This window comes from Podarcis filfolensis (assembly GCF_964270895.1).
Source record: "Podarcis filfolensis genome assembly, chromosome: 8".
Lineage (NCBI taxonomy): Eukaryota > Metazoa > Chordata > Lepidosauria > Squamata > Lacertidae > Podarcis > Podarcis filfolensis.
The window spans coordinates 1,089,977-1,114,846 of record NC_139611.1 but is presented as its reverse complement, the minus strand read 5'-3'; the positions used below and the strand labels follow the sequence as shown (position 1 = coordinate 1,114,846).

At 42.1% G+C, this 24,870-nt stretch overlaps 1 protein-coding gene across 5 annotated transcripts; it reads right to left on the bottom strand.

The window, feature by feature from the left end:
- Positions 1-622: 622 nt before the first annotated feature.
- On the bottom strand, positions 623-24,845 carry GOLGA7 (golgin A7). Of its 5 annotated transcripts, none has more exons than XM_083629755.1 (6): positions 24,768-24,845; positions 23,537-23,669; positions 19,794-19,946; positions 13,063-13,164; positions 11,794-11,856; positions 623-1,939 (listed from the first exon to the last, which is right to left on the bottom strand). In XM_083629755.1, exons 1-5 carry the CDS (start codon positions 24,782-24,784, stop codon positions 11,809-11,811), a joined length of 453 nt encoding a protein of 150 aa, XP_083485881.1. In that variant the 5' UTR covers positions 24,785-24,845; the 3' UTR covers positions 623-1,939; positions 11,794-11,808. The 5 variants fall into 5 exon arrangements, with proteins under 5 accessions (XP_083485881.1, XP_083485882.1, XP_083485885.1 ...); XM_083629756.1 differs by having other exon boundaries at positions 24,702-24,776; XM_083629759.1 differs by lacking the exon at positions 24,768-24,845 and adding an exon at positions 24,702-24,745 and having other exon boundaries at positions 23,537-23,660.
- Positions 24,846-24,870: the final 25 nt, after the last annotated feature.

Here is a 24,870-nt window from a genome sequence, read left to right as displayed (position 1 = left end):
ACTTTTGTGTGACAAGGCTGTGAGATCAGTTCAATAATGGTTTCCTCTCAAAAGATTCCAACTTCACACATGCAGGATCACAAGTTTGGAAGGGACCCATAGGTACAATCCAGAGTGAGTTGTTGTCCTAAACACCTGGAAGGTACTAAGTTACGAGGGAAGCCGGTCTCCTCTTTACCATAGTAAAAAAGGGAAGTGTAAGCTATTGGCCCAATCAATATGGGGTTAGGTATTTTCTTGCAATCATTAGCCATGTTTCTATCCTCTAATGCTGCAATCCAGAGCTTCAAGAAGCAAAGGCGTTTTACTCACTGCACACCATTCTGGCTGCAAATAAATAAAAATATTTTATTTGAATTGACATTGGGATTCTGTCTTTTGTTAATTCCTCCAAATAACTGAGGATGTATAAGTGCAGTGCAATGATTTCCTTGGTGTGCAATAATATTCACATTAAAGATCCCCCAAAATGTGTCTCCACAAATATACCTGTAACATGCAAGTTAATGTATACATACAAATAAGGCCATGGGCAGGCTGAGTAGCAGAGGGGATCTTCAATTCCTCCCAAATGTCATTGGTTTAACTTTCGTGGAAGAAAATAAACCCAAATTCAGATCAGTGCTAGCAAATGACAAAATTTATTTAAGAAAAAAAGTTACCAATCCATTAATATTTCTCAAAACTGATTGTAACGGGTGCAAAAGGCAGAACACTGTTACAGTTTAGAAAAACAACAACAGGTGTTTTGTACACTTAAATATTAGACAGACTTCTAGAGGAAAGGATAAAGAAACCAGCAAATAGGTATTGAAGAATAATCCACCTAAAGACCCTGATTCACTACTGGCTTTTTGAATCGCTCAAGAAGTGAAATATTCTATCCGTTTTGTAGGTGGTCTCGTTTGGCAAAGCCTTGAATTCCTGGACATGGGAGGCGACAGCAACTGTCAAGCGGCTGAGCGACTCTTGCTGGCCTCTACTCAAGGGCCCACTTGGATGAACGGAGAAAAACACTTGATCCATAAGAAGGTATCAACTCAGAAGACTAAAATCTTCTATATATTTTGTAAGTGTTGCTAGAGGAATGTTGAATGCAAGTGGAAGTACTACAGGCTGCTGAGTTGTACACTGTGTGAGAGAGATCTAAAACAAAGCGCTATCATAACACCATTTCTAGTCAAGTTACCAGCTTGCCCTAAAACTTTTTAACTGCTAACAAAACTGAAAAAGCCATTTATTACCTAGCTCACATATTCAACACTTGAAAAGGGGTGGAGAGAGCAGGGGGCGGTTACACTGACTGGCACAGCATACATTTGGGCTGCCGCACTTCCGCGCATTGAACGAAACAAACCATTGACCTTCTCCTCTCTTGAAAGACACAGTGAAAGCAGAGGACTTTGTGTCCCGGAGACTGCACTAGCTCTTGGTGAAGTGTTAAAAATGAAAGCCTTTTTGCATTGTTGCTGTTACCACCACAGGAGGCTTCAACTCAAGATGGTATTTGTTCCAAGTCTCCTCTGAACAAGCAGAGAAACACCCTGCTGCCACTTCACAAACATGGGCCTCATTTCTGGAGATTCAGCTGCCTATGCCGCACTGCTGCTTTCTTCCCGAACAGCTGACAAAATCCGAGTGCTTGCAAAAGGAGCCACTCAGCCCTCAGCCGACTCCAGTCTGGTCTTGTGCCCACTGACTCGTATGGCTGCTCAACTGGTCCTTGGAAGCTAAAGCTACCAGGCAGACGCCATTGCTTTTGGCTTACCCATATGACACAAAATGGATGCTATCCTGTCCATGGGATTTTGCTGTGAAGGAGTAGGATTTTGAGAAGTTAAGTCTTTGTGGTAGATGGCACCATGGGGTTGGCGGCAGAAGAAAGGAATGATGTTATGATGGAGGAGGTAGGGGAACTTTCTGGAACAAAAGCTGGAACCTAGGAAGAAAGAGCTGAGTTAAACAGATTAAAACAAAACATTGATGCACTTTCCTCTCAGATATGTTTGTGTTTTGAAGGTAAAATTTTCAGTGACTTTAAAGGTTTGAAGCCTTGTACTGTTACCAGTGTTGCAAACCTGTGGAGCAGTGGTTCTGACAGAGGAGAGAGAGGGGCAATTGCTTTAAGGTTTTATTACATGTGGCCTGCATCAGGTGAAGTCCATCTGACTGGCCTGGGTGACAGCAGACTCTGATTGGCTGGAGGTTATTTATAAAAGAATAATAATAATAATAATAATAATAATAATAATAATAGACTTCCGGAGGCGGCGCGACCGGTAATGGCTGCCTTCTCCGAGTAAGGAGAAGGGAGCTCCGCTGTAAACGGGTCGTCCGCTACGGCGAAGCGGAGACCCATTCAGGAAAACCACAGGTGGCAGAAGCCTGTGGTCTCGGGACCCGGCGGGCGCCAGAAGCAGCCCCCAAAACGTTGAAGGGACCCCGTAAGGGGCTCCGGATCGCGGAGGGGGTAGCGGCGCTGTGGGTCGTTGCGCAAACAGCGAAGTGAAGCCGCATTGCTGTTGCCGGTCAGCGCTGTCCTTTCTTCCTGCAACTTTTCTGAACTTTGGAAACTACAACCCGTGAGTAAATTTGGACATTGAAAACTTTCTGAAACTTTTGTCAACTTTCTGAAACTTTTTGAGAACTTTATGAAACTTTTAAAACTTTTTTAAAAAAGTTGAAATCTGGCTGAAAACGGAGTGAGGATAAGCAGGAAGCCCATCTCCCGCTATACTGAACTTTAAGCAAAGAGCAGGAGGAGTGGAGACAAAAAGTTATGCGTTAACTAAATGCTGGCACCCTGTTAAAGCAGTTTTCTGAGTGAAAGACTTTGAGCTATTGACTTTTGCTGGTTATATTCGGGGTGCACTGATATCCTTCTTCTGTGGCACCAGTGGATTATAAAATAAATAAGAATCTCTGGTGCTGGAGCTGCCTGGATGAGCACCAGTTTGCAACTTTGGATACATTGAATTCAGATTTTGAAACATTCTGAGTTGGAACTGGATACTTTGAAACTGTTGCAGTCAAGGCACTGTAAGAAACACTGTTTTGCTTTAAGTTTTACTCTGCTAAAAATAATACATTGTGGAGGCGATAGACATGGATTTAAATTTATAAGTTTAACTTGGATTTGATCTTTTCCCTGAAGACGTATTAAGCTCCCTCTAGAGGATTTTGGACTTACAGCAGTGACTTTGTTTTACTTTCCCTTTCCCGGCCTCTGTTTGACTATTGCATCTGGGACTCTGCTTTCTCATGGGAACAACTTGGATTGACCTTGGATTACAGATAACTTTGGAATGAGTGGCGCAAGGAGAAGAGGAAGGACTAAACAAACAACTCTAACTTTATCTGCAGCCTCACAGCGTAGATCTTCTGTGCCGGCCTTGCCTTCCACTTTGCCTCCAGACATAGAGGCGGCCTCCCTAATACAGGCAGGGGAGGGTGAGACAGAGGAGCTGCACCTGGGAGATATGGCTTTAGGGACAAGTAGCTCTGTCTTGGAGAAAATTTTGGAGAAACTGGAGGCTCTGGACAAGAAGGCTGATTTGCATACAGCTAAAATTGAACAGAACACAGAAAGCTTGAATAAGCTGACTGGACAAGTTGCACAGAATGCCCAGTCTATTGGAGAATTAAAGGAGGCTGTAGGTGAAAATCGTAAACTGGCTGAAGATACTAGTCAAAGATTGGAAGAACTTGAGAAAGAAGTAAGACCACTCAGCAAACAAGTTGGAGAACATCAGATTTACTTTTTGATGACAGAACTGCGAAACAGGGAGACCAACTTGAGGATACGGTCAATACCAGAGGTGGAAGAAGATAATTTTATTGAATTTCTAACTAAGGAATTTGCCAAGTTTTGGAAGTTAGAGGAAAAAGACTTTAAAATTGTATCTGCTTTCAGGCTTGGCAGAGTCAGAAGGACAGAGAAGCCCAGAGATTGTTTGATAACACTGAGATCAAAGGAGGAAAGGGACAAGATTTTGGGCCTGCACTACGAAAAGTCACTAGACATTTTGGGCAAGAGAATTGAAATCTACAAGGACATTCCTAAGCAGTTGCTGGACCTTAGATCTAACTACACGGAATTGGCAAGACTGTTGAGAAGCAACGCAATTATCTTCAGGTGGGAGTTTCCACAAGGATTATCCTTTACCTACAGAGGGAGAAAGATCAAAATCAAAACGGTGGAAGATAGAGACAAGTTTTTGGGAGCACACGGAGAAGACCTCCACAAAGGACTTGGATTGCCAGCGCCAGAACTTCCAGGGGAGCCCGCCCCCTCGGATCCTCAAGGACCGGAGAACAAGGTACCACCCCAGAAAGAATAACCAGATCTATCCAGGATGTCTCTGCAGCTTTTGAGTTGGAACATAAATGGCTGTAACAGTCCCGAAAAAAGGTCTAAAATTTTTCATATTCTAAAAAAGGAACAATTGGACATTATATGCTTACAAGAAACACATGTGATTAGGCTCCATAGAAAGGTGTTAATAAATAAAAGGCTTGGTCAAGAATTTATATCATCGGATACAGTTAAAAAGAGAGGTGTAGTGATCTATGCAAAAGAGAGCCTTTCACCAAAATTTCTCTTTAAAGATGAAAGTGGAAGAATCCTCGCAATAGAAGTACAGTATCAAGGAGAAAAAATTTTGATATTAGGAATTTATGCTCCAAATGAAGGAAAATCGGATTTTTATAAGAAGTTGCACGAGATCATGCTGGATTATCTGGATTACAACAACGTCATCATGATGGGGGACATGAACGGGGTCGTATCAACAAATATGGATAAGTCACAGAACCAGAACATTACTAAAGAGGGAAGACTACCTAAGACCTTTTTTGAAATGACTGACAATATGGACTGGGTTGACATCTGGAGAGTTAGAAACCCCCTGGGAAGAGAAGGAACATTCTTTTCTGAAGCTCAACTGACTTGGACACGAATCGACCAAATATGGATAACTAGAAGTCTGGCACCTAAGGTGAGGAAGGTGGAAATCTGCCCCAAAACATGCTCCGACCATAACGCCTTGAGAATGGATATGACATTGATCCCAATCGGCTCCTTTAGATGGAAGATGAATGATGGCCTGTTTAGAGATCAAAGAATTGTAAAGAAGGCCCAAAAAACCTTAAAGGACTATTTAGAGATTAATTTGAACACTACGGTGGAAAAAAGAACTATCTGGGATGCAAGTAAAGCTGTGATGAGAGGGTTCTTGATTCAACAGAATTCCTTAAAGAAAAGACTGCAAAATGAAAAGAAAGATAAAATTCTGGAAAGTATCAAAGAGTTGGAGAAGAAGTTAAGATCTAACCCGAAGTCCCAACCGATTCTGAGAGAAATTAAACTTTATCAGGCGCAATATTCCAAGCTGATAAATCAGGAAATAGAATGGAAGATTAAAACAATGAAACAAAAAACTTTTGAATCGGCAAATAAATGTGGGAAACTGCTAGCTTGGCAGTTGAAAAGGAGACAAAGATTAAATACAGTAACAAACTTAGAGGTTGAAGGAAGGAACATTCAGAACCCGGGAGAGATTAGAAAGTGCTTCCAGAGGTATTTTAAAAAGTTATATACTCAAGGGCCACAAGATGAAATAGAGATTACACAATTTTTGGAGAGAAATGGATTAGCAAAGCTGTCAGAAGAAAATAGAACAATTTTAAATGGCAAAATAACACGACAAGAGATTGAACAGGCCATCCTGAGTCTGAAACAGGGCAAATCACCAGGGCCAGATGGACTGACCTCTAACTACTACAAGACATTGAAGGATTATTTGATACAACCTTTGTTGGAGGTCAGTAATGAAATAATGGAGGGGAAGAAGGCGCCTGAATCGTGGAAAGAAGCATTTATCACATTGATTCCAAAGTCAGAAACTGAAAAGACACAACTCAAGAATTACCGTCCCATCTCCCTTTTAAATGTGGATTACAAAATATTTGCAGATGTTTTGGCACGAAGATTTAAGAAAGTTTTAAGTGAGATAATCCATAAAGACCAGGCAGGCTTTCTCCCGGGCAGACATATGTTTACTAACACAAGGAATATCATAGACATATTGGAACTTTTACAAACAAACATAAACACTAAAGCAGTTTTAATTTTTATAGACGCGGAGAAAGCCTTTGACAACATTTCTTGGAAATTTATGAAGGGGAATTTAAAAGAAATGGGAGTGGGACGGGGGTTTGAGAACGGGATTGAGGCAATATATTCAGAACAAAAGGCTAAACTGATAGTTAACAATGTGGTTACAGAAGAGTTTAAAATTGAAAAAGGTACACGACAAGGCTGCCCGATTTCCCCATTACTGTTTATTTCGGTTCTGGAAGTGCTCCTGAATATGATTAGGGGGGACCGGTTGGTGGAAGGGATTCAGGTCGGAGCGAAACAATATAAACTTAAAGCTTTTGCAGATGACCTAGTTCTGACATTACAGGAGCCGGAGTCTAGTTTGAAAAGAGTACTACAACTGATTCAAAACTTTGGTCGAGTGGCAGGATTTAAGTTAAATAAGCAAAAAACTAAAGTTTTGGGGAAAAACGTGACAGATATTGAGTTGGAACAGCTTCAGAAAGAGACAGAACTAAATGTGGTTAAAAAAGTTAAATACCTAGGGGTAAACATAACAGCAAAAAATCTGAGTTTATTTAAAGATAATTATGAAAAATGTTGGTCAGAGATTAAGAGAGACTTGGATAGTTGGTCAAGACTAAAACTTTCTTTGTTAGGCCGAATAGCTGCCATCAAGATGAATGTATTGCCAAAAATGTTATTTTTGTTTCAGACACTGCAGATTGTAGACAAGACAGAGTGCTTCCGGAAGTGGCAGAAAGATATTTCTAAATTTGTCTGGCAGGGCAAAAAGCCCAGAATCAAATTTAAAATATTAACAGATGCGAAAGAAAGAGGGGGCTTTGCCCTGCCAGATTTAAAGTTGTATTATGAAGCTGCAGCTTTCTGCTGGTTAAAAGATTGGTTACTTCTTGAAGATACGGATGTCTTGGATTTGGAAGGTTTTAATAATGCGTTTGGATGGCATGCATATTTATGGTATGATAAAGCTAAGATAAATAAGGCCTTCAAGAACCATATTGTCAGAAAATCAGTCTTTAATGTCTGGACAAAATATAAAGACTTACTGGAGAATAAAACTCCGAGGTGGCTGTCACCCCTGGAGGCTAAGGCTCGGAAAAGAGCCAATATGGAGGCCAACTGGCCAAAATATTGGGAGATAATAGAAAAGGATGGTGACAACTGGAAATTGCAGAGTTTAGAAAAGATGAGAGACAAAGTGCGAGACTGGTTACACTATGCTCAGATTAAAGAAGTGTTTAAAAATGACAAAAAGCTAGGATTCCAAGTGGAAAAGTCAAAGTTAGAAACTGAACTGTTAGAACCTAAGACTAAGGTACTTTCAAGAATGTATAACTTGCTGCTGAAATGGAACACACATGACGAAATGGTAAAATCAACAATGATAAAATGGGCGCAGGATATTGGGTATAATATTATGTTTGAAGATTGGGAAAGGTTGTGGACCTCTGGGCTGAACTTCACTGCATGTAATGCGTTGAAGGAAAATGTGATGAAAATGATGTATAGATGGTACATGACCCCTGTTAAACTGGCTAAAATATACCATTCGTCTGATAGCAAATGTTGGAAATGTAAGGAAAATGAAGGAACATTTTTTCACCTCTGGTGGACCTGCCCTAGAGTGAAGGCCTTTTGGGAGAAGATATATAATGAATTAAAAAAGGTGTTTAAATACACCTTCACTAAGAAATCAGAGGCCTTTCTCCTGGGTATTGTCGGCCAGAGTGTGTTAAAAGAGGACAGAACATTCTTTTTGTACGCAACAACAGCAGCAAGAATATTAATTGCCAAGAATTGGAAAACTCAGGAGCTACCCACTGTGGAAGAATGGCAGATGCAACTGATGGACTATATGCAATTAGCCGAGATGACCGGCAGAATTCGAGACCAGGGAGAAGAAAGGATGGAAGAAGACTGGAGGAAATTTAAGATTTATTTACAAAAATATTGTAATTTGGCTGAGTGCTGAATTGGATGCCAGTGCAGACAATTGTCTACCATTAAATTAGATTTAAGGTTGAATTATATGTCAAACCAAATTAAGATTATTAATTAAGATGAATTAAATGATAATTTGTTTGAAACTAATTTAATAATGATGTAAGTGTATGCGGGAGGTGTGGGGGAGTCCCATGTAATAATTGAGAGATGTTAAATGGACAATGATAAGTGCTTATCTAATATATGCTTTATTTGAAAACTTTAATAAATATATTATAAAAAAAAAAAAAAATAATAATAATAATAATAATTTTTATTTATACCCCGCCCTCCCCAGCCAAGGCCGGGCTCAGAGCGGCTTACAAGCAATAATAAAAACAAGATGAATGATTACAACTTAAAAACAAAAATAAAATACAACATTAAAATAATGGAACATTAAAATGTAGCCTCATCGCAGGAGGAGAAGGAAAAGAAAAAAGAAAGAGAAGGAGGGAGGGAGGGAATCAAATTGGCTCCAAGCCAAAGGCCAGGCGGAACAACTCTGTCTTACAGGCCCTGCGGAAAGAAATCAGATCCTGCAGGGCCCTGGTCTCATGAGCCAGGGCGTTCCACCAGGCCGGAGCCAGAGTTGAAAAGGCCCTGGCTCTGGTTGAGGCCAATCTAACTTCCTTAGGGCCTGGGACCACTAGGGTGTTGTTATTTATGGACCTTGAGGCTCTCCGTGGGGCATACCAGGAGAGGCGGTCCCGTAGGTACGAGGGTCCTAGGCCGTGAAGGGCTTTAAAGGTCAAAAGCAGCACCTTAAATCTGACCCTGTACTCCACCGGGAGCCAGTGCAGCTTGAAAAGCACTGGGTGAATATGCTCCCATGGCAGAGACCCCGTGAGGAGCCTCGCTGCACTAAATAAATAAAGTACCAGCTCTGTGTCATTCTGATGAGCATCAGGCACTCAAACGCCAATTTCCAAAGGGGCGTTTGAGTGCCTATGTCATGAGGGTCCCCATGGCATCCTTGCTGTGTATGTTCAACAGCTGTGGACCATTCTGGACGAATGCCGTGGACAGGAAGCCAACCTCAGATGGCTGGAAGAGGAAGGTGACCAAAGGACAATTTTGGCAGCCAGAGAATCTACAAAGCTCCTTTTCTACCTCAACATTACTGGAGAGCTTCAAATCATCATGCTAAATAAAACACACTTGCAGTTAATGAAGCTATTCAGAAATGTACTATCAGTCTATGTGCCTTAGGTTTAGAAATTTCACAGTGGCTTGAACACCAATAACATAGGTCCTTTGTGTATGTAATTGCTCAAAATCCCTACAACTATTCTGGAAAGCACTAGCAACTGTCAAATGAGCCATATCTAATGGATGGTGCCAAACAGATGTGGCAGTAAACGCAGCCGGCGTGGAGGGAAGAGGGTGTATTGCAGCCACAGAAAACAAGAGCCTAACATGACAGCTTCCTCTCAAGAGTTCAGGGATTAGCAGGACCTTCCAATGGACTAGCTGCACTATTCTTAAGCTCACCAGCAACAGTCATACTGCAGCCAAAGGGTCTCAGGGGCCAACATTTTCCTCCAGGGAAGCCAACAACGGACTGGACACAAATTGCTTTCGAAACAAGAGCAGCAGCAGCAATAAGCAGGACTACACTTTGTTAATCATTTGAACAATGACTTCTGGTTAAACTTTTTATATTTATAGGGAAAATCACTTGTAATTTCAACTAATTACTTCCATCAGCACTACAGTGGTACCTTGGGTTAAGAAATTAATTAATTCTGGAGGTCTGTTCTTAACCTGAAGCATCACTTTAGCTAATGGGGCCTCCCGCTGCAGCCGCACAATTTCTGTTCTCATCCTGAAGCAAAGTTCTTAACCTGAGGTAGTATTTCTGGGTTAGCAGAGTCTGTAACCTGAAGCGTATGTAACCCGAGGTACCACTGTACACTCCTTCTTGTGACAGGATAAAAGATCTAGAATTTCACTTTCAATAATGCTGCTGCATTAGATTTCAACTCCCAAATTTGGTTTTCATCCCACTTTTCTCTCCCAAGTAATGAGGATGCATAACTTAAGGCAAGATAGATCAAACTAGAATACTCTTAATTGCACATGCTTATGAGTGAAACTTCTTTCTGATCAGCATAGGAGCTGATAGAGGACACTGACCAATCAACTAAAAATTGATCCTTGCATTATAAATCACCTATCTGGCAAGAAAGATTGAAGGGTGTTCTCTTTAATGACCTATTTGGCCTGATAATGGCATTTTTATTGCCAGTTGGTGAATTCACCAGACTTGTCACTTGCTTTCACATGTTGCCTGCTATTCAACAATGGTCCTAAAGCCAGCTTAAATATCTCTTAACATCTTTCTTTGTACCAGGTGGGTGTGCCACATCTACAACATGTAGATTGGTTGATTTCTTGGAAGTATTATTCAATCTCAGACTTATCATCAGTCCATTTCTGAGCCATTGAAACTCAGGCTGCTAACCCTAACCCCTGGGCAGAAACAGAGGGGCCCCTTGCAGTCTCGGGCTGGTGGTGGGGTCCACCTATCAGACACCTTCTTGGGGGGCGGGGGGAGTTGCTGACTGGATCCTGTCCGTGGCAGCTTCCACTCGCCCACTGGGGTGCCCTTTGCTCAAACTTCCCCACAACTGGCAATGGAGTCTTCAAGGGCAAGGTGGAAGGACCCCTCTGCTCCGTGCAGACCCTCCAGCAAGGCGGACTGGGGGGGCTGAGCTGCAAGGCAACATGCAATTTCTGACAAAGTGTCCAAAAGGAAATCCTCCTCATGCCAAGCGGCTGAGGATTTCTGTTTGTCCTTCAGTGCTTGGTTACATTCTGGTTTCCCACTAGGTTGTTGGGAAAATTCACTCTCCATTCAAAACTGATGACTAGGTGACAGAACCCAAGAACCAGCATCCTGAAAACAAGCAACATGCATACAAAGAAAAACCTTAATATGCACTCTATCTTCTAATACTACAACATACTTCTAATACAACAACAGTATTACTCCAAACCAGCTATCACTATTTTGTGAGTCTCCCTGTTCTCCTTTTCTTTCCTCCACATCCTCCCGATCTTGATTCCTCCTTTTCAATGTGATAGGTAGAAGATAATACTCAATCAGATTAAATAAAAAAAGTCTAATTATTCTATAATTCCAGAAGAATCATCAGAAGAAGAAGAAGAAGAAGAAGAAGAAGAAGAAGAAGAAGAGGAGGAGTTTGGGTTTGATATCCCGCCTTTCACTCCCTTTAAGGAGTCTCAAAGCGGCTAACATTCTCCTTTCCCTTCCTCCCCCACAACAAACACTCTGTGAGGTGAGTGGGGCTGAGAGATTTCAGAGAAGTGTGACTGGCCCAAGGTCATCCAGCAGCTGCATGTGGAGGAGCGGAGACACGAACCCGGTTCCCCAGATTATGAGACTACCGCTCTTAACCACTACACCACACTGGCTCTCAATTCTGTTCCTTCATTTGCTGCTAGAACAGCTCTCCAGGGGTTTAACATTATTTTAAAATTTTCACTTATTTAGGGCTACGTGAAACAATCATAATGCAATAGTATAGGGTTGTTTTTCCCATGAACTTTAAATGCAGAAACCATTTTCTTTGGTGGGAGCAGTGGGAATAAACTATTTTGGTGGGGTTTTCTTTTGTAGAGAAGCAGATCACAAAGCAGCATCTACAGTTAACACTTACCTTGGACCTCAGGATTTATCTCCCACTATTCACACCTCTGTCTTCATAAATGGTAATTTCAATCTGCACAGCAGGGCTGTTAAAAAAAATACACTGCAGAAGAGGCATGTGGGTAAAAACATCAAGATAGCGAAGTACTGAATCTTATATTGCCCCACCCCCACTTAAGGGGCGAGAAGGACCTCAGCTCAGTGCTTTGCCTGCAGAAGACACCTGGCTCAGTCCTCAAAGGTCTCCATGGGAATATCCCCTGCCTCAAAGCCTGGAGAGCTGCTGCCAGCCAGTGCAGACAATGCTGTGCTAGATGGGCCAATGAGTCTGACTCAGTCAAATTCTTTCTTTCCAAATGTTATACTATTAATGAACTAGCATAAACCCTTCCCCACCCCCACTTTGGATTCTGGAGGAGAGATGCCAACACGCTGCTCCTTACAGGCAAAGGCGGCTGCAAAGCACTTTACTGTCCTCCCAATGAGGGCCCGTGTTGCCTGTGCCCTTGCCAGAAGCAAAATCCACAGAATGGGGGGAAAGACTTCTTGGAAGGCTCTTTCTGCTATAGCTGATAAGCAACACTCAGAAGGAAGCTTGTTCCCTACCTCCAAGGATCCCCAACCAGGACTCTTTGACACCTGTTAAGAAGAGTCCAGGCAAACCGGCCTGTACACCTGAAGCTGTGAAGAACACCCCCATCACTTCCTGGTGTGTCAACATAACAGGCCTCACATAGCAAACTACAATTCTGCAGAAACTGAAGCAAGAGATGCTTCTCTTCTGCTTGAAGCAGCCTCCCTAACCAGCACTGATGGAAAGGTTCTATCTGCCAGCTTCACCCCATGTGCTATCAAGCGAAAACTCAACGGAAGTAGCAATCATTACGTATGAAGTGATTTCCACACCTAAGAAAGGGATTTGTTCCATTCACATCCCACCCTTTCATCCAAGGTTCTTTCCCCACTCCCCCCCAACAACTCTGTTAAGACCAAGACTGAGTGACTGGCACAAGGTTACCTAGTGAGCTTTTCGGCTGAGTGAGGAGCACGAATCTCTCAAGTCCTAGGCCAACACTAATTGTGAAGATAGCTAAGGGGCTGTGCTTACACAACAAAGGCTAAAACAAGATTTGCTCAAAAGCTGGAGTAAAATACTAATTTCATCCCAGCAGGATTTGTTTGTTTAATGGCCACAGGCTGTTTTATTGGTTCACAAAGGCACAAACAGATATGAGAGCTACCAGAGCACAAAAGGTTAGGAAGCCACAGAAAAAGATACAACTCTGAGCCCTCTCTCAATGGGGTCCGTCAGGAGGATGCCCTGTGGGGCATAGATCTTCTCATTCTGTTCCTGAATGTACTTGGCAATCTTCTTCAGAACCTTGGGGAAAGAAGAGACAAACGTTCCTGTAGCATTTGCATCCAATCTGCTTCCCAAAACTATGTTTGCAAAACCATGTTTAAAGTAGTAAAGTCCTTTTACAAGCGCCTGTAGGAAATGTTATTTCTGGGGGGGGGCACTAGGGGTGCATCAGAAGATGGCTGACAATAACATCTCTCCGACCCACACGAGGTAATTAAGAGGCTGTGATGGGAGTAAACAGCCTCCCGCCCCCCCAAGTGTGTGTGGGGGACTGCCCTTGCCTGCTGTGCCCTATACCACCCCCAAATTTGAGGGGGTGGGGGCACTAGGCAGAAAGCCCTTGTGCGGATCTCGGCGCTCCTGGACGCTGTCTCTGATTCGCGCCTCTAGCTGCAGCAACTTCAAAAGAAACAATTAGGAGGAAGCTAATGCACATTTTTCAAGGAAGAATGGGGAGTAAAGACTGCTAACCGAAGAGATCTCTGAGAAACAAGACGGGTCGGAGGAACAAGAATAAATCATGAGAAGACACACCAAGGCTCGGTATGTTCGGCAACAGGACTGGATGGGGGAGGGGAAAAAACTTTCCTTTCTTTTCTCTATGTGATTAACTAAGAATCCCCCCCCCCACAAGTCACAAGTCAGAAATGCCGTTTAAATGACTTAAGCTGTAGATTTAAGACTGTGGAGATAATTTTCTAACCAAAGCATGTTTCAAGAAGATCGTGGAAAGCATAAGAGCTTTGGAATGACGCAGCAAAAAATAGTGTCACCATTTTGGCAAGTTCTGTCGAAAGACTTATGTCTGGGAGGAGGAGTAGATTTGTTTTCATATTGTGGGTAAGCCTCCTCAGAGGGACTAAAGAGCGACAGATTTGCGAGATTAATGATGGAAAGAGTGCTGTTATTTATGAAAGTGATGATATATGGAAACCATCTTGATATGATGATTGGACAAACAGAAAAATTCACACAGGATTACAATTGGTGTTTACCTGCTTAAGGAGATTATCAGAAGAGATCATAAAGAAAAAAAGAAAAATATACGAACAAGATGAGATGTGGAAACAGCAAGATAAGACTGGATAGAATTATGAACATTATTTGGACAGATTTGTGGATATTAACGCAGCAGCAAGAAGATGATCGGAATCCCCCTTCGGAACTTGAAATATGGGTCCCCCCAACAAAAATTTAAAATTTGGCTTTGTAATTCGGAATTTATGTGATGTGATTTGATTTGATTGGTCGGTTAATAAAAATTATTTTTTTTAAAAAAAGGAAATGTTATTTCTGTTTCAATCAATCCCAGTGATAAGCAATGTAAGCTGCTTCAAAGAGTGGCAGAAGGATATTTCAAAGGTATTTATCTGGTGAGGAAAGAAGCCAAGGATAAAATATAAATTATTAACAGATCTTAAGGAAAAAGGGGCCTTCTCCTTACCAGATTTAAAATTATATTATGAAGCTTCTTGCATATGCTGGATCCGGAATTGGATAATATTAAAAAAAATGCAATTTATTAGTTTTAGAAGGACATGATACTAAATTTGGATGGCATGTGTACTTGTGGTATCAGAAGGCAAAAGTACATAAAAACTTCCAGAATCATATAATAAAAATTGCGATTTTAAAGTTTGGGAAAAATATAAAGATTTGCTAGAACAAAAACACCATGGTGGCTTTCCCCACTGGAAGCAATATCCGTGAAAAAATTAAATATGAAACCTAATTGGGCAACATAGAGAGCTGTAACAGAAATGAATAACCAATTGAAATTGAAGGAATTTCAAGAAGAGGAAAGGTAACAGACTGGTAACAATATTTTCAGTTAAATGAAGTATTCAAAAATGATAAAAAGAAAGGATTCACCAATGAAATCTCAAATTTCCAGAGAGAAATAATAGAAAGTGGTACTAAATTATTATCAAAAATGTGTAACGTGTTGGAATGGGAAACTAAGGATGAAGAGGTCAAGTGTGTTACGATAAAGTGGGTAAAAGACGTGGGACATAATATTCAGATGACAGATTGGGAAAGACTATGGAAGAATGATATAAAATTCACAGCCTGTACCTTACTTAAAGAGAATTACATGATCTATAGGTGGTATTTAACACCGGTAAAATTGGCCTAAATGTATAAAACAAGAGAAAGTAAGTGTTGGAAATGTAAAGAAGTAGAAGGTACGTTTTTTCATATGTGGTGACAATGTAAAGTTATTTTAAAAATTGGGAAATGATATATAATGAATTGGAAAAAAATAAAAATAACCTTTGTTAAAAAACCAGAAACTTTCCTATTAGGTATTACAGGAATGGATTTACGTAAAGAATACAAGAATTTGTTCATGTATGCAGCAATGGCTGCCCGGATACTGCTAGCCCAACACTGGAAAGAAGAAGTCCCCACCAAGGAAGATTGGCAAACTAAGTCAATGGAATATGCGGAAATGGATAAATTAACTGGGAAACTTAGCGATCAAGATGACAACAAATATAAAAAAGAATGGGAAATGTTTATTGCATATTTACAAAAGCAATGTATGCAAGTTAATACGTTAGCAGGATTTTTAAAAACACTTTTCTTGGAGTTTTATGAAGAAGAACCTACAGGGGATGGGGGTTGGTCAAGGTTTTGGAAATGGTATAGGTGCAATATATTCAGAACAAAAGGCTAAATTAATTGTCAATAATGTAGTGACGGAGGAATTTAAGATAGAGAAAGGAACACGACAAGGTTGCCCAATTTCCACATTGCTTTTTATATCGGTCCTGGAGGTTCTTTTAAATATGATTAGAAGGGACCAATTGGTTAAAGGAATACAAGTCGGAGCTAAACAGTACAAATTGAAAGCATTTGCTGACGACTTAGTATTGACATTACAGGAGCCAGAATCTAGTACTAAAAGAGTATTGGAACTGATTCAAGAATTTGGTCAGGTTGCGGGATTTAAGTTGAACAAGTTAAAAACTAAGGTTTTAGAGAAAAATCTAACAGAGATTGAGAGAGAGAGGTTTCAGAAGGAGACAGGATTAACATTGGTTAAGAAAGTAAAATACCTGGGGGTTAATATGACCGCTAAGAACTTAAATTTATTTAAAGACAATTATGAGAAATGTTGGTCAGAAGTGAAAAAGGATCTAGAAATATGGTCAAATTTGAAGCTTTCATTGCTAGGCCGTATTGCTGTGATAAAAATGAATGTATTGCCAAGAATGTTGTTCTTGTTTCAAACATTGCAAATTTTGGATAAAATGGACTGTTTCAAGAAGTGGCAGAGAGATATTTCTAGATTTGTCTGGCAGGGCAAGAAGCCTAGAATAAAATTTAAAATACTAACTGATGCAAAAGAAAGAGGTGGATTTGCCCTGCCAGACCTCAAACTTTACTATGAATCAGCCGCATTTTGCTGGCTGAGAGAATGGCTGCTTCTTGAAAACACAGACATTTTGGATTTAGAAGGTTTCAACAATGTATTTGGGTGGCATGCATATCTGTGGTATGATAAGGTCAAAGCACATAAAGCATTTAAAAACTATATTGTCAGGAAAGCATTGTTTAATGTCTGGACAAGATATAAAGACCTACTTGAAAATAAAACCCCAAGGTGGTTGTCACCGATGGAAGCGAAGGCTCAGAAAAAGCTCAATATGGAGGCCAAATGGCCGAAATACTGGGAAATTTTGGAACAAGAGGGAGACAAATTGAAATTGCAGAGCTTTGAAAAACTAAAAGACAAAGTGCGAGATTGGCTTCATTATTACCAAATAATGGAGGCTTACAATTTGGACAAGAAAATTGGCTTCCAGGTAGAAAAATCAAAATTGGAAACAGAACTCTTAGATCCCAAAACTAAGATTTTATCAAGAATGTATAACTTGCTGTTGAAATGGAACACTCAGGATGAAACGGTGAAATCTGCTATGATTAAATGGGCACAAGATATTGGACATAACATTATGTTGGCTGACTGGGAACAGTTATGGACCACAGGTATGAAATTTACGGCATGTAATGCCTTAAGTGAGAATATTATGAAAATGATATACAGGTGGTACATGACACCAGTCAAGCTTGCAAAAATATATCATTTGCCTGATAATAAATGTTGGAAATGTAAAGAGATTGATGGTACATTCTTTCACCTTTGGTGGACGTGCCCAAGGATTAAGGCTTTCTGGGAGATGATCTATAATGAAATGAAGAAGGTTTTTAAATATACCTTTTTGAAGAAACCAGAGGCCTTTCTCCTGGGCATGGTCGGCCAATTGGTGTTAAAGAAGGACAGAACTTTCTTTATGTACGCTACAACAGCAGCAAGAATACTCATCGCAAAGTATTGGAAGACACAAGATTTACCCACCAAGGAAGAATGGCAGATGAAGGTGATGGATTACATGGAATTGGCGGAAATGACTGGCAGAATCCGAGACCAGGGAAAAGAATCGGTAGAAGAAGGTTGGAAGAAGTTTAAAGACTATCTACAGAAACACTGCAAAATTAAGGAATGTTAGAAGGATGCTGGATTGAAGTTATGTGGTTTTGGCAGTAATGTTATAAAGGAGTATGTAAAAATGGGTTGTCAACAGGTGAGAATGTAAAGTCATAACATATTAAGATAAATGATTAAGATAAAAACAAAGATGGAAAGGATTTGCTGAATTAACTAGTTGAACTAGAATACAAAAAAAGGGAGGTGTGAGGAAGTCAAGGAAACAAGTAAATGAAAGATAAGCTATGGAAAAATTGGTTTGTTTTTAATTTTCCAGTTTTTTGTAATCTTTTGTTTTATTATTTTTCTTTTCTTATGTTTGTAATTCTTGAAATGTTAATAAATATTATTATAAAAAAAGGATTTTTAAAAACACTTGTAATGTTATAGACAATGTTTAAAGCTGGAGTTAATTAGAGATAAAGATAATTTTTTTTTGACATGCATGAATGAAGATAATACAAAGGAACCAAGGGAAGGAGTGGAGGGAAGTCGGGGGATTCAAGTAATCCCATAATGTGGATTTAATATTGATTGTGTATACAGTTGTTTTAAATGTCTCATTTTATTTTTTTTCTTTAACGTAATGATTTAGTTTTTGTGTGTGAAAATTAATAAAAATATTAAACCAAAAGAAAGAAAGAAAGAAAGAAAGATAACAAAGGTGGTGCTGGCCTGTCTGCAGAGTCTCATGATCAAGGAAGTACCTTGGCTCAGTCCCAGCAGTAATGGCTGACCCTACAGATTGTTTGGCAGATTATCAGGATAATGAAAGTAAAGTGCTTTGAATATCAGGGCGAGTACTGCATAAATAGCCAGCTGCATAGGCAACCACGTCTTGCTCTGCTGTTTAGTTAGCTGGTACATTTTATACTGCTTATAGATGGCATATAGAAACACAAAATATTGTTTTGCGTTTCAAATCTGCCTCCTAACTTATCTGTAACATGTTAAGCAGCTTGATCCAACTATGCAGTTTTATTAAATAACTGAACAGCTTCAATGCACCCTGAATGCCAGGACCAGTGGAAAAATCTGAAAATTTAAAGAAACATAGGCCAAGGTTATCCAGATAATAACTAACTGCCAACAATATTTATTGCTCTTTTGAAGCATTAGTAAATTATTCATTTACAGAAAAAAGCATTTAACTCAAGTATGGTCTTTGGAAAGTGTGCTTTTATTCTACGTCTAGAAGGTTGGCAGTTTGAATCCCCGCGACGGGGTGAGCTCCCGTTGCTCGGTCCCTGCTCCTGCCAACCTAGCAGTTCGAAAGCACGTCAAAGTGCAAGTAGATAAATAGGTACCGCTCCGGCGGGAAGGTAAACGGCATTTCCGTGCACTTCTCTGGTTTGCCAGAAGCGGCTTAGTCATGCTGGCCACATGACCCAGAAGCTGTACGCCGGCTCCCTTGGCCAATAAAGCGAGATGAGCGCCGCAACCCCCAGAGTCGGCCACGACTAGAACTAACGGTCAGGGGTCCCTTTACCTTTTATGGTCTTTGGAAAGGGTGCTTTTATTCTAAGTCAAGCACAGCAAACTTTAAAAGTCAACTTGGATATTTACTGTGGTTGGATCTAAATACCTTGAGTGTCCTTTCTTGAAAGCCAATATATTATAAATGCATTCTGAGTAACCTCAAAAAGCAAGTAACAAAGGCACCAAATCCAGATTACATAATCTCAGAAACAGAAGCACCATGGTGAGAGGAAATGGACTCTGGAGAACTAAATAAATATGTCATGCTGGCTTAGGAGAGAAAGCAAAGCACCTCTTATTCAGAACTGTCTGGCCAAGAGACAGTTGGATAGCCTTTATAATGTCAAGAAAGTGATTGATGGGAGGGAAATGCATCCACCCATTTATGAAAACTATCCTGAAAATTCAGCTGGGGCCAGAAAGCCAACTAGCAGAGGGAACTGCTGCTGTTTCCCAGTGCTTTCCTTTGTTAAAGGTAGGCAGGCAAGCACCCTTAACTCTTACCAGAAAGTGAGAGCAAAGTTTATTCCTGGGGACAGAATGGTGCCACTGGCCTTCATTGCTGCAAGAGACTAACGTGCCTGTTTTTGTGGAATTACTTTCTGCCATTGACAACTCCAGTTTGCCCATGTTGCACCCTGCCCTTTCCAGAGGTCACAGTAACTCAATGTACCTTTTCATAATGTGTTTCCATGCACAAGAATATAGTGTAGGCAGTCAAGCAGGCCAGGCACCCTTCAAGGTAAGATTGGCTCCCAAGCTTCTCTGCTTCTGCATAAAGATTGTTTAGAGTTCGCACTGTTTCTTCAAACTGCTGCCTGTCGACCTGAAAAAGGCATCACATTTAGCAGAAGGCATTCAACCTGGTTCACGTAGCAAACTCCAATGCATATATGGTTTTCTGTGCAGTGATAGCTAAGTAACAGGTAAACCTTTGTTTCTAGAGGTGAATGTTTTCCAGTGGAGACGTCAGCTTATATACAGGCCCAAACAGCATTCTTTAAAAAGTATTTGCATGCAGTATACAGTGGTACCTCAGGTTAAGTACTTAATTCATTCCAGAGGTCCGTTCTTAACCTGAAACTGTTCTTAACCTGAAGCACCACTTTAGCTAATGGGGCCTCCTGCTGCTGCTGCTGCGCCGCCAGAGCACGATTTCTGTTCTTATCCTGAAGCAAAGTTCTTAACCTGAAACACTATTTCTGGGTTAGCGGAGTGTGTAACCTGAAGCGTATGTAACCCGAGGTATCACTGTACTAATTGGCAGGCCTGTGCAGCGGGGAGGGGCAGCCAGCTATACTTGCTGTGGCGACTGGAGGGCTAAGCTGACCTGGGGCCCCCACCATGAGCCTGCCGGACTTACAGTGGTACCTCGCAAGACGAATGCCTCGCAAGACGAAAGGGTTTTTCGTTTTTTGAGTTGCTTCGCAAGACGATTTTCCCTATGGGCTTGCTTTGCAAGACAAAAACGTCTTGCGAGTTTGTTTCCTTTTTTCTTAAAGCCGCTTGAAGAGGTGCAGTTGTGACGGACCGTGCTTCGCAAGACGAAAAACATTGCAAGACGAAAAGACTCGTGGAACGAATTAATTTCGTCTTGCGAGGCACCACTGTACACTGTCATGTGAAGAACACCCCATGTCTCCCAGCCGACTGGAGACTCCCACAACAGGCCTCAGACAATCTCTACACAGGTCCACTAAAAGGCTTGGAAAATGAATTTCTTTCAAATCCATTTTGGATACAAACCAACTAACAAAACAAAATTAAAGAAGCACTGAATTCAAATGGCAGTAGGGGCAGTGATCTCACTGTGGAAGACAATGGCTTCATTATTATCACCACCATTAAGGATGACAGTATCAAAACTGGACTAAGTCGCTGTCTCCTTTTGTTTAACTTCTGAGCTGGTACCATTTGGCGTTTAGTTGCAGGAAGCCAAGGCTCAGGCTGCAATCTGTCACACACTTATTTGTAAGTATCCCCATTTGAACTGCTCTATGAACACACCCTCAACTCTTCAAGATCAGGACAATACAGTGGTACCTCTGGATGCGAACGAGATCCATTCCGGAGTCCCGTTCACATCCTGAAGCGAATGCAACCCGCGTCTGCACGTGCACGGGTTGCGATTCGCCGCTTCCACGCATGCCGTCATTTAGAGAGTCTGCGCATGCGGCAAAACCCGGAAGTAACACACTTCGTTACTTCCGGGTCGCCGCGGAGCGTAACCTGAAAATGCTCAACCTGAAGCACATTTAACTCGAGGTATGACTGTACTGTTGGAATAGACTACAATGTCCACTGTGCTGAGAAGAAAAGGCCACTTTGAGGTTAATGTGATGGGGGCCAGGGACGACCATTGGGTGGTCTTCCAGAGTTGCGCCTTCACCCTTTCCCTTTCCCCTGCTTGCTTGCTTCAGTTTGGAACATGTGATGGGTGATCATCTAAACCAGGCATAGGCAAACTTGGCCCTCCAGATGTTTTGGGACTACAAATCCCATCATCCCTAGCTAACAGGACCAGTGGTCAGGGATGATGGGAGTTGTAGTCGCAAAACATCTGGTCTAGCAGGGAGTTGTATTCTTTATTTTCCATTGCTGAAACTTCAAGTTTCATCCCCATGCACTATTTTGCTAAGTTAACCTTAAGCATGCAGGCTTTTAGGCAACTCTCCAAATGCAGAATGTGAACCAACATCCAAGAATACAAACAGAATCCAATGAGAAGATACGACGTCACTGTTGCATTAGGCACACTAAGTAACCTAGAGAACTTCCACATACATAACGTGACTCAAGAACAACTCAGCTGCTTTTAACTGCCTGGGCTTGAGTGTGCAGCTGGATCTACAAGTTCAGCAAAACTTATACACAGGAAGTGACAATCAATAGAGAAAACACAAAGATGTTCATGATCTTGGGTTTTCACTAGATAGCCCAAGTTTATTTTGATACTAGAAACTTACAGCCCATGAAAGGTTGGTCTGTAGTAATTGCAAATAAAAGGCAAATACAGTGGACACTTGGGTTGCGAACGTGATCCGTGCGGGAATCACGTTCGCAACCTGCAGCGCTGCATCTGCGCACGCGCAGGTCACGATTTGGCACTTCTGCGCATGCGCAAAGCGCAATTTAGCATGTGCCGAAACCCGGAAGTAACCTGTTCCGGTACTTCCGGGTTCAGCGCGGTGCACAACTCAAAATCACACAACCCGAAGTATCTATTACCCGAGGTATGACTGTATAATGACATTTAGTTCTTGAGCAAAGGAATTGGCAATTGAAAGCCAGCGGCAAAACTGGACTACAAGGGTTTTTCACAGAGCACTTCACTATAGCGCTTATTTCCAAGGATATAACCCTTTATCACACACTTCAGGCACCTCCTTCTATACTGAGCCACAGCCTTTTTAATACCTTCCCCGCCCAGTAACAGAAATGTAAACTGTCACCAGGATAAGGACATAAGGAGTTTATGCCCTCAGCCATGCACAATCACTTGGACTTTGCACACATCTGTAGCTGACGTGCATTGAGGGATAACATAAATAAAAGAAATGTTGATTTCACACTAGTACTTATTTACATATGGTTACAATTATCTATCTATCTATCTATCTATCTATCTATCTATCTATCCTGCCTTTCAGGATACAATCGTTCCAAACTAGTTTACAAGTAAAATTAAAACAAAAATTTAAAAATCAAAAGAAAAAAGGGACTAGGATCCTCTCCACAGGAAAGCTGATGGTAGATCACCCTGGTCCTGAGATAGGACTTTGCCTGTCTGACTCCCTCTCTCTCTTGGAATCCTTCCAAAAAGAGCAGAAAAAGATTCAGCAGGAGCAAATCTGGGCACAGGCAGCAGCGCTGACCCTTTCACCCACACATAATTTAAAATCTGGTCCCTGTTTGCCAGCCAGAACTTTAGAAAGCAAACAAAAACAGTAAGGCAGATTGCCACCCCTCCAAAGACCATACACAGCTGATATCCTAGACTCTGATCGGGAATTGGTGGGTCCAATTTGAGGCATTTTTTTAAAAAAATGAAGTGTGTAGTTAACGGGTGTGTAAAAATACTTCTGTGTTCCAAACAAGAATAAGAATGCTTTTTAGGACTCCCAAAGGAAGGGAAAATTAGTTTTCCTAGCTTTTAATATTGCTGCTTTTTCTTTGTATATTTTCATCAAAACTTCAAAACCTAAGTTTGTATTGGTTGCTTTTAGCTGCTGTGCACCTTTAATTTTATAAATTTGAATGTTCCAGTTTTTATATTATTACTTAAACTGGAATCATGAACATTACTGTGGAAAAGTCACCCTTTCTATCAACTTTGGATATGTCAACTTGGGTGTAATCCAACTCTCCCCCACTTGTGTCAGACTGCAAGGGCCGACGAAAGCACGGAGCCCTTACTCGATTCTCCAATTCTGGAGGAAACTTGGTCTGGAACTGGCATTTGGTGCCACTGCTGTAGTCCCGCTGGACAAAGACCTTGCTGGCAACAGGCGGCTGCTGCGGCCTCATCTCGCAACTCGAACTGGCCAGTCTAGAGGTGGGAGGAAAGAGAACATACACAGGGCTGGTGAGGGGGCTCCTCATCAAGACAGGCACCCACTTTCCTTCCACAGCCTTTCAGCCTCCATCAAATTCCAGCCAGATCAGTCATTCCTTCCCTTCACCCCCCTCTTAACCTTTGCCTCTGCTCAAATTCCAGCTGGTCTCCCACTCCAAACTGCCACCCAGGGGTGCTCTTTAGGGAGTGAAGTCTCACCGACTGTGCTTCACAGGATCTGCCCCTTATTCATCAGGAGCACTTGCATGTGACCAACTCACTGGTTCCGTACACAGGGTGACCATTGTGATGAACAATGGGCCCATGTACTTGTCCTACATACCGGAGGTACCAATCCCTTAGTTTAAGAAAGGACAGACACGTGATCTGTGTGGCAACAAGGTTAAAGTTACTGTGACTTCAAGCAGCCGTGGTAATTATCTTCATGCAGATTGCTGTTTTGCAATCTAATACACAGAAGGACAGGCCTTTAAGCCTCCCTGGGACCCTACACCAATTCTCCAAGGCCCTTTTCCTCTGAAAACTAACTCAAGTTACACCCCAACGCCCTCATTTCATGCTATCCGGGAGGGCAACCCATCACACCTCCCTCTCTAAAAAGCCGTGTCTTTTTCAAGAACACACACCCCGGACATGGAAGGTGTGTTTTTTGTTCGCCACACTGTTTTTGTAGCACTGTTTCCCCTTCCTTTTTCAAGACTAATGCCACCCTAGTTTATCCTTTGGGCTTGCAGAGTCCCCTGGCGTCGCCTTCGCACCCGCCCAGCCCGGGAAGCGGGAGCGCAGAGCCTCGGACTGGGGAGGGGCTCCCAGGGCCGTCTAGTCCACCCCCGCCCCAAGCGGCCCTGGCAAGAGCCCCTCCCGAGGCCGAGGGCGCCGCGCCTCGGAGGAGTCTCCCCGGGCGGGCGGGCGGGCGCGCGCGGGGGTGGGCTAGATGACCCCTGGGGTCTCCGCCGCCAATTCCACCCCCCCCATCCCGCCCAGCCCCTCCCGCTCCTCTCTCACGGGCAGAGCCGGAGCCCCTCCGCCGCCACGGCCAGCTTCCGTCGCGCGCCCAACGCCCTCACTTACGGCTGCCGTAAAGCCATCTCCCCGCGGTCACGACGGAGCCCGAGCCGGGCCGGAAAGCGGTGGGCCGCGCTGCGCCATAGAGAGACGCAAAGGTGAGAGGGGC